General features: G+C 42.1%; 2 protein-coding genes across 2 annotated transcripts in view; one reads left to right on the forward strand and one right to left on the reverse strand.

Moving 5' to 3' along the window:
* Window positions 1–1,187: 1,187 nt before the first annotated feature.
* acsf2 (acyl-CoA synthetase family member 2) overlaps window positions 1,188–18,828 on the reverse strand; it is a 29,986-nt gene continuing 12,345 nt past the window's right edge. Inside the window, exons 11-16 of the mRNA XM_085760829.1 lie at window positions 7,170–7,277; window positions 5,622–5,773; window positions 5,366–5,507; window positions 4,409–4,519; window positions 4,225–4,293; window positions 1,188–1,629 (exon numbers count right to left, since the gene is read on the reverse strand). Of these exons, the coding sequence (XP_085616955.1) occupies window positions 1,567–1,629; window positions 4,225–4,293; window positions 4,409–4,519; window positions 5,366–5,507; window positions 5,622–5,773; window positions 7,170–7,277 (645 nt within the window). The 3' untranslated portion in view covers window positions 1,188–1,566. The remainder of the gene's footprint in view (window positions 1,630–4,224; window positions 4,294–4,408; window positions 4,520–5,365; window positions 5,508–5,621; window positions 5,774–7,169; window positions 7,278–18,828) is intronic.
* chad (chondroadherin) lies at window positions 10,800–17,758 on the forward strand. Its single transcript, XM_085761568.1, has 4 exons — window positions 10,800–11,856; window positions 15,584–15,747; window positions 16,595–16,748; window positions 17,308–17,758. Exons 1-3 carry the CDS (start codon window positions 11,071–11,073, stop codon window positions 16,734–16,736), a joined length of 1,092 nt encoding a protein of 363 aa, XP_085617694.1. The 5' UTR covers window positions 10,800–11,070; the 3' UTR covers window positions 16,737–16,748; window positions 17,308–17,758.

The following is an 18,828-nucleotide window of genomic DNA, read 5'->3' on the forward strand; positions in this document are numbered from 1 at the left end:
TTAAATACAGATCTGACCTGTAGTTACCTGCTGCTTTTCAGCTGTTTTCATTTAAAAGCAGGTGAGTGTTTTGAGCTGTTGTTCTTCTTCTCGCCACACGGGGGAGACACAATGGTTAAAGTTAAAATTAAAGGAGCTGCTGAGTTTGGGCAGTTGACAACAAATTAATAGAACAGAAACCTCTAATTTTATTGACTTCCAACTAGCAATTTGGGCGAAAAAGACACATGTTGAATGTTCATCTTGTGAAAACAGGGCTCACCCTCTGCTCTATTACATTCACTGCATTTTCCCCTAAAACTCCACATTCCTTTGGCTTTGAGGTGATTTCCTAAGACCCGGGCCGATGTTGGAGCATGTCAAAACCAACCGTTTGACTCTTGCACTTGGCGCTTTCTGTAAGAATACCATGTCCTGAAACCAGTAAATCCAAACCCCTAAAATATGTAAAAATGAAAAAAAAAAAAGCAAAATAAACCTTGAGGTTCTTCTGTAAGAGCCAGCGGCACCGTTTGTTTTCCTCTGGGCTCTCAGGAGCTATTTCTGGGCCGAGTCCTTCAGGTCTAGACAGGAGCCGACATCTGATCCTGCAGCCCGGCCGGCGCTCAGGTGGACTGCACATGTAGCCCAGTCTGAGTCCAGAGGAAATTCTTTACAGCTCTAAGTGTGTGTGTGCGATAGCCGCTCGTTTTAAAGGCCGCAAAGTTTTCATTTTTCAATCAGTATGTGTGTGTGTGTGTGTGTGTGTGTGTGTTTGTGTTTGAGTGGCATTCCAGGGGCTTAGGAGGCGTGCACCTGCCACCAAGATCAATAAAAATACCTTCATTCTTCCCGGAAAAAGAGAAACACACCCACGGCTGGTACAAAGTTTATTTCAAGTTAATGTAAAAAAAAAGAAAAAAAAAGGTTTTTGGAGCTTTGTGCAGGATAAAACAGAAGAACAGTGGAGAACTCAGCAGGACAGCAACAGGTTCTGCACTGGTCTTCAAGGTAGTGTGTGTGTGTGTGTGTGTGTAGGACTCATGTATGGATTCACATTTATGTTACACAACTGTACAGTGGGTTAAATGATAGATTTGATGTTATTCTTTTATGTTTATCGTCAACAAATCCAATAAAAAGACCAAAACATTTCATTGGTCCATCTCTAAAAAACTCTACACATTCACTAATACTCTGTCAAATACATGGATTTATCTCTATTAAAAAAGCTCAGAAGCTTCCTGAAACATCTGGCCACTCAAACAGCTGTAAAAATGTGCATTTGTTTGGGGACTATTTTCAGCTGCGGAGTGATAAACGTATTGTGCTCTAGTGAGTGAGTGTTTCCCAGCAGCAGGATGCACAATGCAACAAAAACAAAACAATACAAAACGATACTCCTCAGTCTCTTCATGTGATTTGTTGACGGTAAGACAAAGAAACAACAACAACATGTGGCCCTGAAGGCGTCGGTCCGTCTGTCCGACGTCTCCTGGAGGCTCAGACTGCTCCGTGTTTATGGGACGGTTTAAACACAAACTGTCTTCTATCTCTCTCTGTCTGCGGACGAGTGAGTGGAGCTTCTCAGTTTTCCTTCTTCAGTCCGAGCTGCTTCTCAACGTCCTCGCGCAGTATGTTCTTCTGGATCTGAGAAGAGAAAACAGATTTAAAAAAGAAAATGATGGTGAATCAATATTTAACATGGACAAAGATATAAAAGACAGAAAAAAAACAACCTGGTTCTGTCCAGAGGAAACAAAACTACAAACCTCAATAGATTAGTTTGTTTTGGCTATACAGTGTCATGCAGAAGTCTGGTCAAAATGTCTGTTAATGTGAACAGCAGTGAACAAGTGGAAGATGAAATGATCTCCAAAAGGCAGAAAGTTAAAGGGATAGTTCAACATTTTTGTCAAATTGGCCCATTGCCATAATCCCTATAGTCATAGCAGTAGGTTCGTTACTTTTAGTTGCCGGTGCAAGCTATTTTTAGAACGGCGGAGCAGAGCTGTGAGCTGCTCAGAGCTACGCTACGGAGGCTCATGGGATTTCTTGGTTTCCCTCATCAAACTCATCAAATACACAATCCAACAACTCCAAAACGCTCTGGTGGACAAGTTGTGACCTGCACATTCACCACGCTATGAGATAATAACACAACGTTACCAGACAGAGTTGTTGTAGAGGTAAATACAGAGACCGCTTGCCGAAAAACTGTCCCAGACGGGAACGCGCATCAGCGGTTTTGCATGAATTTACCTCGTAACGTTGTGTTATTATCTCATAGCGTGGTGAATGTGCAGGTCACAACTTGTCCACCAGAGCGTTTTGGAGTTGTTGGATTGTGTATTTGATGAGTTTGATGAGGGAAACCAAGAAATCCCATGAGCCTCCGTAGCGTAGCTCTGAGCAGCTGGCGGCTCTGCTCCGCCGTTCTAAAAACAGCTTGCACCGACAATTAAAGGTAACGAACCTACTGCTATGACTACAGGGATTATGGCAACGGGCCAATTTTCCAAAATGTTGAACTATCCCTTTAAACATGAAACACGCTTTTGCAATATTTTAATCAATATCAGTGTATTATTTTAGTTTTCTACAGTTTTAGAGTGAAAAGGGGAAACAAAGCAGCAGCCTGCAAAAGATATTTACTATTTACACGCTGCGATAGTTTCCAAAGGGGGGGCTACTAGGTACTAACTATGCAGGGGCCCAAACCTTTGCTGAGGCCCTTTTCCTTTTCTGTCATCTTGAAAATGTAAAATATGAAAATAAATACAAATTTATATTGTTTAAAATGTAAAGAGAATGTGTCATCTGTAACTTGATGTCTTTTGGAGATCAATTCATCTCAATTGTTCACATTAACAGATTCAATTTTGACCAAGGGTGCCCAAACCTTTGCATGACACTGTAAATGCCACAAACATACAGGATGCTACAGTAAAACCTGAGCTGTGCAGGTGGATTTCCTCCTCCTCCTCTCTGGTTCTGGTCTTTCTGTTCATCATGACTTTAGTTTTTTTTTTTTAGCTTCTCATCTGACTACCTTAATGCTCACTTCCCCAAAAACAGCTATTTCTGTGGAGTGACTGTGCTGGAAGTGATCTGTAAATGTGCCGATCACGTTACAGCCCCGACGCTTTCCGAGAGGTAAATCAAGATCAGGCCCCCGATGCGGTCCGCCGAGCCGAGGACAGACGGCTCTACGGCTACGGTGGGGAAAAAAAAAAAACCCCGTTAACGCCGGTTCTGACTCCCGACGCCCTTCAGGGTTCGACTAACAGGACGCGGTGTTCGTGCAGACGAGCTAATAGCTGCCTCTCCCTGTTCTGTCTGGGGGCGTTCAGGGTCGGTCTGTTCAAACACGAGTGTCTACGGTGAATTATTGCAAACAGCCTCCCAGGAGAGAACCAGAACCAGAGGGGAGCTGATGTTTATCACAGTCTGGGTCTGTTTTTACTCGTCTTAAAGGGATAGTTCACCTAAAATTGAAATTTCACTCATTATCTACTCATGTCAACTAAGGGCTGGGAGAAGTTTCAGAGTCCTCCGTGGCTTCTCTGAGTTACAGGGGGTCTCGGCGTAGCAGTGCATGTCCATATGACGGTTGCAAATGGATACCAACTGTCTTCGTAAAAAAAAGACACACCAAAAAACATCCAAATACCTCCATGTATGTAATGTATGTAATGTCCGTCTTGTATTGAAGCCCTGAAATGCGAAATTGTCCCGAGAATTTTTTTATAAGTCTATATTTCAAGCTTGTTTTGTAGCGGAAGCTTCTCGAAGCTCCTCTTCCCGGTTCGTCAATTTGGATGAACTGGGAAGAGGACAGACCCCGGTTCATCCAAATTTGACGAACCGGGAAGAGGAGCTTCGAGAAGCTTCCGCTACAAACAAGCTTGAAATATAGACTTATTTACTGTTTTTCGGGACAATTTCGCATTTCAGGGCTTCAATACAAGACGGACATTACATAGGAGCAGCATGGAGGTATTTGGATGTTTTTTGGTGTGTCTTTTTGTTACGAAGACAGTTGGTATCCATTTGCAACCGTTATATGGACATGCACTGCTACGCAGAGACCCCCTGTAACTCCGAGAAGGGACGGAGGACTCTGAAACTTCTCACAGCCCTTAGTCGACATGAGGGTGAGTAGATAATGAGTGAAATTTGAATTTTGGGTGAACTATCCCTTTAATAAACACGGTGAAATAAACCTAGTTTGTGTGTAATTACCTTTCCAGTCACAGTGAGCGGGTAGCTGCTCACAAAGAGGACGTAGCGAGGATTCTTGAAGTGAGCGATCTGGAAGGAGCAGAGGAGACACGACGATAAATAAAGAATACAGAGTCTGACAGGAAGTAGAGAATATAAAATAAATCCAGCTTCATATGAAACAACGGAGACGAATCTCTCTGACCTGTCCTTTGCAGAAAGCTTTGATTTCCTCTGCGGTGCACTCCTCTCCGTCCACCAGCTTGATGCAGGCGCAGATTTCTTCGCCCATACGAGCGTCTTCCACTCCGACCACCTGACACAAACACACACAAACATGAAGGAGGAAAAGTTTTCATCTGTGCATAAACAATAAAAACGTTATCTATAAGAAGATCAGTGAAGATGTGAAATAAAAACACAACAAAACCAAATGTGAATGATGCTCTCAGAGAGGTTTTCAAACCCCAATAGTAACATTATTAGGAGCAATTCCTGAGGGTATAGAAGGAAGGGATATTAAATACTCTTAAACATTTTGCTTACAGCAGCGTTAAAATGCTAAAGCCAGATCCTCCTACTTATAATGTATGGATTCAGAAAATATGGGACATTTACCAGATGGAACAAATTACATATTCATTAAGACTTCAAAAACCTTCTTTTTATTAAACGATGGAAACCTGTCATAGCTCTGCAATAAGTAATAATACAATAAGTTTGTAGCATCTTGGTCAGGTACTAAACACATTCATTTCATACCTAGAGTGGATCTCTCTTCTTTTTTTTCATTCAAATTATAATTATTATTAACAATATCATCATTCTTTTTATTATATTCAATTATTTATCTTCCTTTATTTTTTGTTGTCTTTTTCTCACTTTAAATCTGTGTAACTGATCCTACGTTCTATTTATTATTATTGTATCATACTGCTTTATTACACAACTCTTGATTATAAGTGTTAAGATAATGTGCAGCTGGAAAAAGGCGAAAAAGGGAAATGGATTTGTCATGTTACCATTGTGAAGAAATAAATAAAAATGTAAAAGTTTAAAAGTTTAAAAAAACAAATGTGAAAAGAGATTTTTTTCCCCCCCAAATTGCATCATAAAACCAGGCGGGTTTTATCGTCTCTGAGACCGTGCTCTCCGATCTCACCTGCGCCTCCTTCACTTTGGGGTGCGTGTGCAGGAACTGCTCGATCTCGGCCGGGTAAATGTTCTCTCCTCCTCTGATGATCATGTCTTTGATCCGGCCCTCGATGCGCAGGTAGCTGTAGGCGTCCAAGCTGCCGATGTCTCTGCAGAAGACACACAACATGGATCAACATCAACATCAACACACTTTGTTTTTTTTTTTCCTGTTATCTCATTAAAAGCTGTGAGGTAAAACCACAGCTTCCTCTTCCTCTCACCCGGTCTTGTACCAGCCGTTTTCACTGATGCACTCCTTCGTCTTGGCTTTGTCGCCCCAGTACTCCAACATCACCGCCCACCCTCGGATCATGATCTCCCCGATCGTCCCCAGAGGAACCATCTCTCCCGTCGACGGGTTCACGATTTTAGCCTGAGACAGAAAACAGATTTTATTCAGCAAATGCAGCAATTATACAAGGAAAACATAATGTTTAATGAGACATAATGTTTCTGTTTTGATAATAAAAGTTAATGTGGTGAAGCTCAGACTTTTAGGTGCCGTTGATGATTTTTTCTTTTGTTAGTCATTAGTTTCTTTAATATTGTTCTGTTTGGTTAATTCATATTTCGTTCATTTTCGGATGATGCTATGGCTACATTATAGGGCAGTGGTTCTCAAACTTTTTTTTTACATCAAGGACCCATAAATTGACACAAATTAGACAATGGACTCCCATTGGACAAAATTTTGAAGCAAACACCAGAAATACACAAATATTTGTTCTGAGACTGAAGAACGTTACTTTTTTACTCAATGTACATTCAAATCAGGGCCAATGGCGTGAATTTTGGGAAATATTGTAGAGAAATTTCTGGAAAAAGTGGTACAATTTATCAAAAAAGTTTAAACATTTCTAGAAAAAGTGGTATAAATTCTCAAAAAAAAAAAAGTTAAAACATTTCTAGAAAAAAGTGGTAAAATATCTCAAAAACAATTCTTGAAAAAAGTGGTAAAATTTCTCAAAAAGGTGCTAAGATTTCTCAAAAAGATTTTTTTTAAAATATAAATTCAAGAAGAAACTGGTAATATTTTTCAAAGAGAGTTTAAAAAAACAAAAAAAATCTAGAAAAAGTGGTAAAAAATTCTCAAAAAAAAGTTTAAAAAATTCTAGAAAAAAGTGGTAAAATATCTCAAAAACAATTCTTGAAAAAAGTGGTAAAATTTCTCAAAAAGATGGTAAGATTTCTCAAAAAAATATATTTTTTAATAAATTCAAGAAGAAACTGGTAAAAAAAAAAATCTAGAAAAAGTGGTAAAAATTCTCAAAAAAGTAAAAGAATTTCTAGAAAAAAGTGGTAAAATATCTCAAAAACAATTCTTGAAAAAAGTGGTAAAATTTCTTTTTTTAAAATAAATTCAAGAAGAAATTGGTAAAACTTTTCAAAAAACGTTTTAAAAAAAAAAATCTAGAAAAAAAGTGGTAAAATTTTCTCAAAAAACATAACGTTTAAAAATTTGGTGTGGTAAAACTTCAAGAAAAAGTTGGGGACTCCCTGAACCCTCTCAAGGACCCCTGGAGGAGCCCACTTTGAGAACCATTGCATTAACGTATTAGTTAGGGTAGGACCAGCATGCACCTGGATGGGCTTATGGGCTTCTGCACCAGAGCAGGAGAGGCAGCAGCAAACATCATTTCTTCATTGTTTAAATTAATTTTGTGAAGTTATTTTGAGGAGAAACGTCTGTTGTTGTCCGCCCGAGGCCTGAGAGGTTGAGATGTTGAGGTGTTGTTGTGTTGTTGTGTCGAGGTGTCGTGTTGTGTTACCTCCAGGTGGTCGATGAGGAAGCCGACCGTCTCCGACTTCCTCTCCATGTTGTCCGTCGTGGCGCCGCAGAACGTCACCGGGCTGTTCTCTGTGGTTCCGTATCCGATCTGTCAATCACACAAAACAACACAACTGAGGGATGAGAGTCACATTTATATACACAACGAGTCAACGACACCGACGCGTTCAAACAAGAGCGACAGAGCGAAGCCTCAGTGAGAGACAGGAATCGGTCTGAAGCCGAAACCACAGCTATGAACTAATTCTGTGTCAACAACTGATAAAATGTTTTGCAGCGATAGAATCTGGAGACTTGGACTCGGAGCTTTTAAACAACGTGTAATTCGTCACGGTTGTGTGGAGACTGAGCCCGGCTCAGACCCAAACACCCAAAGCAGCGAAACCAAGACCAGAGACCGACTGAAACCTCAGAGCTGGAACGCTGTGTTTGAAGAGATAACCATCTCTGGACTTTCTCTTTGTTTGTTTGGGGGAGAAGTGAAACTCACAATGTCACAGTCTGATCCAGGTTCTTACTCAACGGGTTTCTGATTGAAAAACTGATATAAAAACATACATTTAGTCAAATTCTTTGGCAAAAAAAGTGGCAAAAATCTCCATAAATATGTAAAGAAATCAAGAAATGTAACGTTTATGCACAAACATGTTGCACCAAGGTCGTCTTTGCAGCTCAACACAGATTTTCTGGGAACAAGTGGGAGGTAAACTGAGCTGCAGCTCCACAGATGGAGCTTTACTTTCCTCTAATAGTCACAATCAATGCAACAGAACCAGATATCATCTTTTTTATACCCACAATGCAACACGGCCACAGCTGGTTTGGAGCTTTGGGGGTGTGATGCTACAAGCAGCTGATATTGCCTCTCATCTCACAACTTTTTGCACAAACGGTTTAATTTCTACTTTAAAATCTGATCTGTGACATTTCTCTTTAAGTTTCCAGAGCAGAATATTTCTTTAAATATCTTGTTTTTATTGAAAAATACATTTAAAAAAGCAGTAAATCTTCATATTTAACTTGTTTAATCACATTTTCCCTTGATCAACTTATCAATTAAAGCAGAAGTAAGCGATCTGGTCGTTTTGGCTAACTTCTTGTCAGCAGATGGAGTTAGCAGTCCCCGCCCTCGTCCGTACGTCACCACATTCACGCGCATCCCTTGGCTGCACACACAGAGAGGACTGCCCCTTTATGCCGTTCTCTCTCCTCATTGGATAAAGGTTGTAGGATACAAGGAAAGTTTTCTCCTCGGCTTACAGCAGAGCAGAGTGACTGACAGACCCGTGTTTCAGACCAAACACTCTATAGAAGTGATTGCTGTTGGAAGATATAACTATTTAAGACTTATATTAACACAAACATTCTGCTTACTTCTGCTTTAAGTAACTAAATGTATAAAGTGAGTAAATTAACTCTACTTTGAGACTTTGTGCACGACTTTCACCAAATTTCAGAGGAAAATAGAACTTCTTTACTCCTTAACATAAATGTGGTAACTGCAATTAAATGTGTTCATTACATTTATGTAAGTAACTGATTAAAAAAAAGAAAGAAAACTTTTGACGAGGAGAGACACAGATTGAATAGAGAATAGAGGAATAAAATCCACTATTCTTCTCTCACAGGTGCAAAATCAATCAGAGTCAGAGGTCGGCCGGACACACAGAGGAGCTGCAGGACGTCACGTTACCCTGCGGACTTTCACCTGGAAAATCAGGGAGGAGACGATATTGCCAATAAAATGCTAGATTTGTTAAGTAAACTCGAGATTCCACTTATCCCCGGGTGGATCCATCCATCTTATAAACCTGCTGCACCCGGCCACCTGAAGCCAAACCATCCTCTCTCTGAGCCGAGCCACAGAGACACAGAGACACACCCGCTGCTGCACCGCCTCTGAAATATTCCTTTTTCTCTTATTATTAAAAGCAGGTGTCAAGAAGAAGAAGAAAAGAAAAAAGTTGGTAACACTTTACTTTAATAGGTATTCATTAGATTGACATAACACTGTCATAACCATGACATAACAGCTGTCATAAACATCAATGAATACTTATGACAGCTGTCGTTAAGTGTCATTCGGTAAGTTATGTCACTTTTGATGCAAAGTTGACATTGTTTGAGATGTTTTTGTTCTGACAACTTGACATAAAGACAATTTAAAAACTGTCATAGCAGACCTGATTGCCAAACTTTAAAAATTATGTCAAGTTCTCATAACAAGGACATCTCAAATAATGTCAACTTTGCATCAAAAGTGACATAACTTACCGAATGACACTTAACGGCAGCTGTCATAAGTATTCATTGATGTTTATGACAGCTGTTATGTCATGGTTATGACAGTGTTATGTCAATCTTATGAATACCTATTTAAAGTAAAGCGTTACCAAAAAGTTTATAAGTGAATCCTCCGCTGCCGCTCGGTGTCGTGCAGATGAAACCTGAACTCAACAGGTTTTGACTTTAAAGACAATTACATAACACGACACAGGAATGTACAGTGGTATCTGAAAAAGCCTTCGTTTCTCATTCCAGCCAGGGATGATGGAGGGAGGGATCCCTTTGTTTTCACTTGAAACATCATCTCGCTTCATGCCAAAACATCTGGAGACTATTATAGGTTATAAAACAGCTGCACAGGAGTGGCTTTTCCCCTTCTTTTCTTTTTTTTTCTTCTCTCTCTCTCTGCCACCGCAGACTGAAAAACAATAGAGGAGTCTGGCCGGCCTCACCTCGTGCCACGTTGTTCACAAGTCACCTGGTATTTACAGAGTTTTTTATTCATATACTGTAACTCTGGAAAAAAAATAAGAGACCACCCCCAAAATGATCTGTTTCTCTGGTTTTACTATTTATAGGTATGTGTTTGATAGAATGTAAAACAACGAGAATGTTTTAATTTAATTTTACTCAACTACCGACAACATTTCTCCCAAAATTGAAATAAAAATATTGTCATTTAGAGCTTTTATTGGCTGAAAATGACTAAACTAGTCTAAATAACAAAAAATATCAAGTCTTTTCAGACCTTGAATAATAATAATGCAAAGAAAACATGTTCATATTTATTCCTAAACAACACAGCAAGAATATTTTAACTCAGGAAGAGTTTATAAATCAGTTTTTGTGGGATAATGTCAACGTTTAATCCCAGCAGTGGTTTTTTTATTAATCTTCCTATACAACCAGATGTGGTTCAGGTGATGACCTCATCAGTGTCTCATTAAGTAGAATGAGTTGTGTTTGTGTTGGTGTTTAAAAAAGAAAAGAAAAGAATGACTGTCATACATGTAGAGATGCTTTTAAGAAACATTTGTGAAAGTGGTCTCTTGTTTTTTTCCAGAGCTATATATATACACACACTGTATATATATGGATACAAAAGCAGCATGAGTCTTGTTGCTGAGAGACAGAGTCATTACTGCTGCTGCGGTGTCGTCTTCCTGCTCGTTCAGGGTTAAATTCTCACAGACACTTGACTTCCTCCTGCAAAACCTCACACTCCAACACCCTAGCAAGAACCTCCTCGCTTTTTTTTTATTTTTTTGCTTTTTTTCCCCTCCTCAAGTAAATGTTATAAATAGTGCTGTGTGTTCTGTTGACTGGCCATCCTCCTCTCAAAGTGAATGTCTCTCTGCACTGCCCACCTTTACTCACCTTTTCACTCCCTCTCCCTCTCTCTCTCCGTCTGTTTCTCTCCACACTCACACACATAAACACACTTCGGCTCAAACTTTTCCTCCTTTCGCAGTTGGATTTTCGGCTTTTTCCTCTTCTTTTTTCTTCTTTTTCCTGCTGCTGTTGCTGCAGACAGACGGGACAGAGCGACACAGTGACCGAGTGGACGTGTGGACGCTGTGAGTGAGTGAGTGAGGATGCGTTGTGTGAGCTGGTTGTTGTTGGGGACTTGCCTCCTGGTCCTCGGCCCCGCCGTTCGGGGAGCGCCGAGCCAGTGCCCGAGCCTGTGCCACTGCCACGGCGACCTGCAGCACGTCATCTGCGACAACGTGGGGCTGAAGAAGATCCCCCGCGTGTCGGAGGCCACGCGGCTGCTCAACCTGCAGCGCAACAGCCTGGGCGGCATCCCCACCGGCGCCTTCAGCGACAGCAAGGGGCTCATCTCTCTGCACATGCAGCACTGCCAGCTGCGCGAGGTGGGCTCGCAGGCCTTCAAGGGGCTGAAGAAGCTCATCTACCTCTACCTGTCCAACAACGAGATCAGCAGCATCAAGCCCGGCGCCTTCGACGACCTCACCGAGCTCACCTACCTCTACCTGGACGGGAACCAGATCGGAGACCTGGCCAAAGGCGTCTTCAGCCCCATGATCAACCTCTTCATCCTGCAGCTCAACGACAACAAGCTGCGGGAGCTGCGGGCGGGGACGTTCGCCGGCGCCAAGGACCTTCGCTGGCTGCACATGAGCGGGAACGAGCTGAGCGCCATGCAGCCGGGCTCTCTGGACGACGTGGAGAACCTGGCCATACTCCACCTGGACAGGAACAAGATGAGCGCCTATCCCAGCGCCGCCATGAGCAAACTGCGCGTGGTGGAGGAGCTCTCGCTGGCGAGGAACCCCATGAGGAACATCCCCGACAACGCCTTCCAGAGCTTCGGACGCTACATGGAGAAGCTACACCTGGACAACATGGGTCTGGAGAAGGTCAGTGCAGGGGTTTTCTTAGATTTTATAAGTTAAATTGTTGCTGTTATTGGTTAAAAAATACAGCGCAAAGGTAAATGAATTCAGATCCTGGCATTAGGTCGCTATATTTACAGCTCTGTCCTCGTGTTTGTTTGTTTTGGTCTGGCATGTTTATACTGTATGTACAGCTTTGCCAGTGGGCGACGCCCCCTGTAAACAGCCAGCAGGCGTTTTACTGACTTTGTACACAACATAAACCTGGAAATGTGCATTAATGGAGTCTCTAAACCAAGATGTAAATAGATTTTATATAAGAATATTTACTATACTGAGGTTGGTTTTGTCCAAATATTGAAGTTTATGTTGTGAATTTGCATGGTAACACTTTACTTGAATAGGTATTCATATGATTGCCATAACACTGTCATAACCATGACATAACAGCTGTCATAAACATCAATTAATACTTATGAGAGATGTTGTTAAGTGTCATTCGGTAAGTTATGTCACTTTTAATGCAAAGTTGACATTGTTTGAGATGTTTTTGTTCTGACAACTTGATATAAAGACAATTTAAACTGTCATAGCAGACCTAATTGCCAAACTTTAAAAATTATGTCAAGTTCTCATAAGAAGGACATCTCAAATAATGTCAACTTTGGATCAAAAGTGACATAACTTACCGAATGACACTTAACGACAGCTGTCATAAGTATTCATCGATGTTTATGACAGCTGTTATGTCATGGTTATGACAGTTTTATGTCAATCTTATGAATACCTATTCAAGTAAAGTGTTACCATTTGCATTTATTGACCTCAGATGTGCTTTGGGTCATGATCAAGTGATTAATTTCCACATTAAATTGAGCTAAATTGGTAGAAAAGATCATTAATTTGTCTGTGAGGGGGGAAACAGCCGACTGTTGTTGTGACTCTATCTGTATCTGTCTGGTGGGAGTTTCCCCAACAACGTGCCACGTTTGTAGAGTTCAGATGTCGGTTCGCTCTTAATGTCACAAAACTGAACCATCATTCATCAAGTTCCCTTTAAGAGAGAGAGAGAGAAAGAGAAAAGGCTGTTTGTGCAAATAGCACAAGAAAAAACTAAAAGCTTTGGGATTATTACTGAATATTTTCACCACATTTGGCGTCTAAACATCTGAGGAGAGAGAACGAGCTGCTCTGAAGCTGAAACAACATTTAAATGCTTCTTTCATGGTATAAATATGATAAAATGTCTTTGCCAAAAACTGTATTTTTACTTTCTGAGGCTTTCTGAGAGCCCTCTTCAGGATTTAACTCAGGCAAAGAAAGTTGAACTTCATAGATAAACTTCTTCCTAGTGTTGATTCCTGTTTGTTATTTATGAACTGTTGCAGCTTTAATGCACGGCTGAGTCTTCACTAAAGTAAAGATGAAGGGTCACGAGTGGACCCGTGGATCAAAAGAACTGATTTCCATCTGCCTGCACGGCTGTTGAGTCATTAACTTAATGTGTTTTTAGTAACTGAAGTGAACCAACAGTTTATCTGTCGACAAATGAGGCGGCTGGAGAAAACTCAACTCAGTCGCAGCTGGAAACGGTTGAAAGCGCCGCTGAAAACTGACTCTGATCCATTTTTAGATCAACTTTTGTTTTGCATGGCAGATAGAAACCAACATCTGGCTGCTCCATGGAAACGCCGATCCAGAGTCTTTCTTTCTTGATGCTCAGATATCAGGAGACAAGAGACAGATGTTTCCACAGCAGCTGCACGCGGGGATGAATGAATTCAGTATGAGCTCCACGCTGCAGCAGCGCCACTTCGACTTCGACTTCGACTTCTCACACATTCCTCAGAGCACATTTGCTCCATACCTGAGGTTAATCCCATATTTTTGAGTGTACTTATGCCACAGTATGGAGGCGGGTGTCGGTCCCAGAGGGGGAAACTGTAAAATAACAGCTCGCTCTCACGCCGGCGGGGCGGCTGTGTGAGCGCCAGGTGGAAGCAGCGGGAGATTGAGCCATTTTCCAGCCAGTTGCAGGTATTTTTAGAGTGTTTTTGTTTGCTGGACCTCAGTCAAGCATGTCTAATTATTACATAAGTCTTATTTTCAGCGAGGTTGTGTTTTCTGCTAAACGGTAAACAGGTCAGGAGGGGTTAGGTTAGGAGGAGACGGGTAAATAGAGGCCGGGTGTTCCACGGACACGGTCGAGTATTTTTAGCGTCGCCGTCCACATCGGCCCCCAAGTTGAATGGACAATTGGGCCCTTTGCGAGCGAGGAGCACCTTCCTGGCAGAGGAGGAGTGGCCCCGGAGGAGGAGGAGGAGGAGGAGGAGGAGGAGGAGGAGGAGAGGGGAAAGAGACGACAGAGAGAGCGAAAACACCTCGGCCACGCTGGAAGTCATCCATCTTCCATTGCTTCAAAAAAAAACTTGTCGCTCTCCACTGTGGAAATTTCCAAACAGCCTCATCATCTCCTCCAGACTCACATAAAAAAAAAAAAAAAAACACACAACAACCCCTTCAAAGCACCTCAAAGGTCGCTCGTCTGCTGCTCGCTCTCATCATCCGCCCTCCTCCTCCTCCTCTTCCTCCTCCTCCTCTTCCTCCTCCTCCTGGACCAGAAACAAGTTGACAGGAGCAGCGCCGACGTAGCTCGGTTCACCTCGCACCTCTCTGAAGCTTTTAGCACCTTCGCACCAGGCGCATACGAAGGAGAGGCGAGGGCACCGAGCGTCGGTGTTTACATAAGGAAGGATGAGAGGAGGCTTTCATGCCAGAGAAACACTGGCGAGATTCCTCCTCAGCTGTCTGCGTCCTCACACACACACACACACACACACACACACAGGGACGGTTGTTGGGACTGTGGAGCGTCACCAGCTCCGGGGTGTGAACCATGTTTCCACAACACTGACAGCAACATAACCTGACAACTACAACAGCAGGGAGATTCACAGTAGAGCTGCAACAATTCATCGATTAATCGCACAATTATCAAAAATGTTTAACATTTCATTGACCAGACAGCTAATCGATTAATCATTTAAAGGGATAGTTCAACATTTTGGCAAATTGGCCCATAACCGTTATAGTCATAGAAGTAGGTTTGTTACCTTTATTTGTCGGTGCAAGCTGTTTTTAGAACGGCGGAGCAGAGCCGCGAGCTGCTCAGAGCTACGCTACGGAGGCTCATGGGATTTCCTGGAGTTTTGGTGTTGTGTATTTGATGAGTTTGATGAGGGAAACCAAGAAATCCCATTAGCCTCCGTAGCGTTAGCATCGTAAACCAGCCTCTCGTGGAAATGCAGTGTAGTGACGGGGCGTTGCACCAGTCGGTCCCTGATTGACCAACGTGCTGTGTCAATCACAGCGGCGACGCTGATTGGCTCGGCCTTCTGAGGGTTTCAGGCCAAACACTTACAGCGGGAGTTAGGCCAGACTCTCCATCGAAATGAAATGAAATGCATTTCCATGAGAGGCTGGTTTACGAGGCTACCGTAGCGTAGCTCTGAGCAGCAGACAATTAAAGGTAACGAACCTACTGCTATGACTATAGGGATTATGGCAATGGACCAATTTGCCAAAAATGTTGAACTATCCCTTTAAATAATCGACTGATTGATCCATAATGAAAATAACTGTCAGTTGCAGCCCTAATTCACAGTGACTCATTCAGTCCAAGTGACGACTCATCTTCAGCCAACAACAACAACAACAACAACTGATGCATTTTCTCTTTTCCCTCCTCTAGTTCTCCGACGGTGCGTTCACTGGCGTCACGGCCATCAAGTCTCTGCACCTGGACAACAACAAGCTGAAGTCGCTCCCCAGAAGCCTCGAGTTCGGCACCATCACCAACCTCACGCTGTCCGGCAACCCCTGGAGCTGCACATGCCAGCTGGCTCCGCTGCGCAGGTAAGAGCCTCAACCTGACAGCAACAGGTAAAACAGCTGAGCATGATGGGAGTGTTTGTAGTTTTGCAATTATTTGGACACAAAGGAGCCGTTTGTCACGAGTGTAAAGCTGCAATAATAAAGATTTCAGTAAACCAAAAGTAGATAGTAGATTTGACATCTCCGTGCATGAAATTTACAATTTACTTCATTTCTTTCTGAGTCTGACCACGAAAATCTCAAGTTTTTAAGTTGTTATTCTTTTTTTTTAAAGTATATTTTTTTTGGCTTTTCATGCCTTTATTCGATAGGACAGTTGAGAGTGTGACAGGAAATGGGAGGCAGAGATGGGGGGAATGAGGAGGATAGGGCCGTCCGACGCGGGACTCGAACCGGGGCCGCCTGCAGCGAGGACTATAGCCTCAACACATGGGGCGGGTGCTCTACCAACTGAGCTAAACACCGCCCCTTTTAAGTTGTTATTCTAATGTTTGCACAGGTTTTCCACATTTATTCTACTGTATTTTATTACTGGATGTTGCACTAACTCTGTACCCATCTACAGTAGGCTATGTGCAACACTTTGGTCGACTGCTGTTATTTTAAATGTGCTTTAGAAATAAACCCTGACTTGACTTGACTTGATTTCTCTGTATTTAGATTGTAGAAAACTCTTTGGATAAATAAACCTTAGGTCAGATTTAACATGACACTAGGTGAGTTTTCTTATGTCTTATAGATTAATAGATACTGAAAAGAATCATTAGCTGCAGCCCTGCATAGGTGAATCTGACGAGCATCACTCATAGCACTGCTATAAAAACAAACGCTCCTCCTCCTCTTCATCTTCATGTTTCTACACCTACAGGTGGATGGACTCTAGCCGCATCCGTCCAGACGCAGTGTGCGCTTCTCCGCCTCCACAGAAAGGCCGGCAGGTCAGAGACAGCGCGGCCTTCAGCGGCTGCAGAGTCAAGGCAAAGAGAGCCAAAAAGGGCACACGTCACTGAACAGCTGTACAGGTACGGTTACACCTGCTGATGGGTAAAAACTGCACTTTTTATGCTTTTATTTTGAAAATTTAGCTACTCATTATCATCCAAATGAGTAATAGCAGATGTTTTTAGCCGTATACCGAGTCAAATGGAGCTGGAGCAGAGATCTGAGGTGAAGTTCTGTTCTTCCAAACCCACGTCTTTCTTTCCTGAGCTTCTCTATTATTCCGGGTTTTTTTCACAGCTGAGGTTCCTGCTCAGCATGACACTGGACTCAGATATTACCACATGAAGTTTGCGGTGGTTTTTTGGAGCGGTGCTGCTTTGCATGATTTTGTTTTTTCCCTCCCCCTCTTTCTTTCCCACTCTCTCTTTTTCTCTCTTTTTTTTTTTTCCTGAACCGCAGAACTCTGTGTCCTTGCCCTGGTCGTGTCCCTGTCTGAACTTTTCCGTGTTGGCCCCGGGGTCCGGTGCAGACAGAGAGTCCAGGTCATGGGGTCTCTGTGCTGGACCGGGACCGGAGGGGCAGAGAGTGTTTGATTTGGCTCCTGCTCATCATCATCAAACCTTGGTGTCTTTTCCACAGGAGACGCTGCGGACGAGCCCGTCCAGGTGACCGGCTGCAACCAGAGCGACGCTACACTCCTTCTACTTCCAGACTGTCCATCTATTCATCTGTCACATGTTGTCACTAGTGTAAACACATGAGTACACAACGTCTCTGTCTCTCTCTCTCCCTCTCTCACTCCCTCTCACACACACACACACACACACACACACACACACACACACACACACACAACGAACTTTATGGACCTGAGACATATTATCGTTTAAGTTTCATTCATTTATATCAAAGATGAAGATTTAAGAGCGAAGAGGAAGTGGACAACGTGCAGGTAACCACCAAAATAAAAGAAATGTTTATAATAATAATAATAATAATAAACAAGCGCTACGAGGACGGAGGGACGGCTGTGGGCCGGTTTGTTTGTTTGTTTGTTTGTTTGATTGATTGTTTGTTGTCTTTTCCCGATAAAAACAACAACCTGAGTGTTTTTTTGTTTTTTTTTCTCCCTGAGGAAAAGTTTCAGTGTCTTGCTAAGCATGAAAATGATGCAAAAATAAAACCAAACCTGGAGTTTAAAGCTGCATCAACTGATTTTTGACAAATACTAATCATTTCTTTTTTGTGCTAATTCATCTTACTGTAACTCCATGAGCATCATGATAAAAGGCCAAAAAAAAGAGTTTGAGGAGTTTGTGTACTCAATCAAAGATCATCTATGATTAAAAAAAGCTTCACTCTCACATCATAGAAGTCACAGAAGCTCCAATCAAACATAAGCTGCAGGCTCCACCTGTTGTTTCTATGTGTACGACACATTATCTAATCAGTACTGACTTCTAAGGTGCTAAGTATAAATGTCAGAGTGGATCAGGACTTAAGAGATGGATCGGGATCAGGATCAGGATCAGGATCAGGATCAGGATCAGGATGAGGGCTGCCTATTTCCACATGCAGAAGACTTTATTTTAGCTCCGTGTTTGGTCTCCACCAGCTCTCGGTTTCTTCTATAGCTGCCTAATGCTCTGTCATGTTCACCAGCTAGTTGTTAATTTCATTGTTTTTCTTGTTTATTTGGTGCTGAGCAGGTTTTTTAAAGTTCAGTTTGGAGGTTGATGAAGCTGAAAAACCAAAACAATGAGCTAAAAGAGGCTAAAAGGTGGAAAGCTGCACACTCAGGTGTTTGTTGCTTCATTGAGATAAAGAAAAATATAATGATGATGATGAGTGCAGCTTTAATGTACTGGACATGGCATATTTCAAACGGGTGATGCTCCTTTATTTTGGTGGTTATCTGTATAAACGATGGATTAACATTAAAACAAAAAGAGGCAGAGAAAACCCTTCAACATACAACTGTCACTCAGACAGGCATCAACACTCGTTTACCACATTTTCTACTGTGTAAAAACCAGTTGTGATATTTTAATCAACTTAAAACCTACAGTATTTCACCAAGAGGTGTAAAAGTTTAAAGAATTGGAAGATTATTCTAAGGATCTTTAAAAATCAACTCTGAAGACAAGAAACATCTAAAAA

This window comes from Trachurus japonicus, chromosome 19, assembly GCF_045865225.1.
Source record: "Trachurus japonicus isolate A0001 chromosome 19, Traja_1.0".
Lineage (NCBI taxonomy): Eukaryota > Metazoa > Chordata > Actinopteri > Carangiformes > Carangidae > Trachurus > Trachurus japonicus.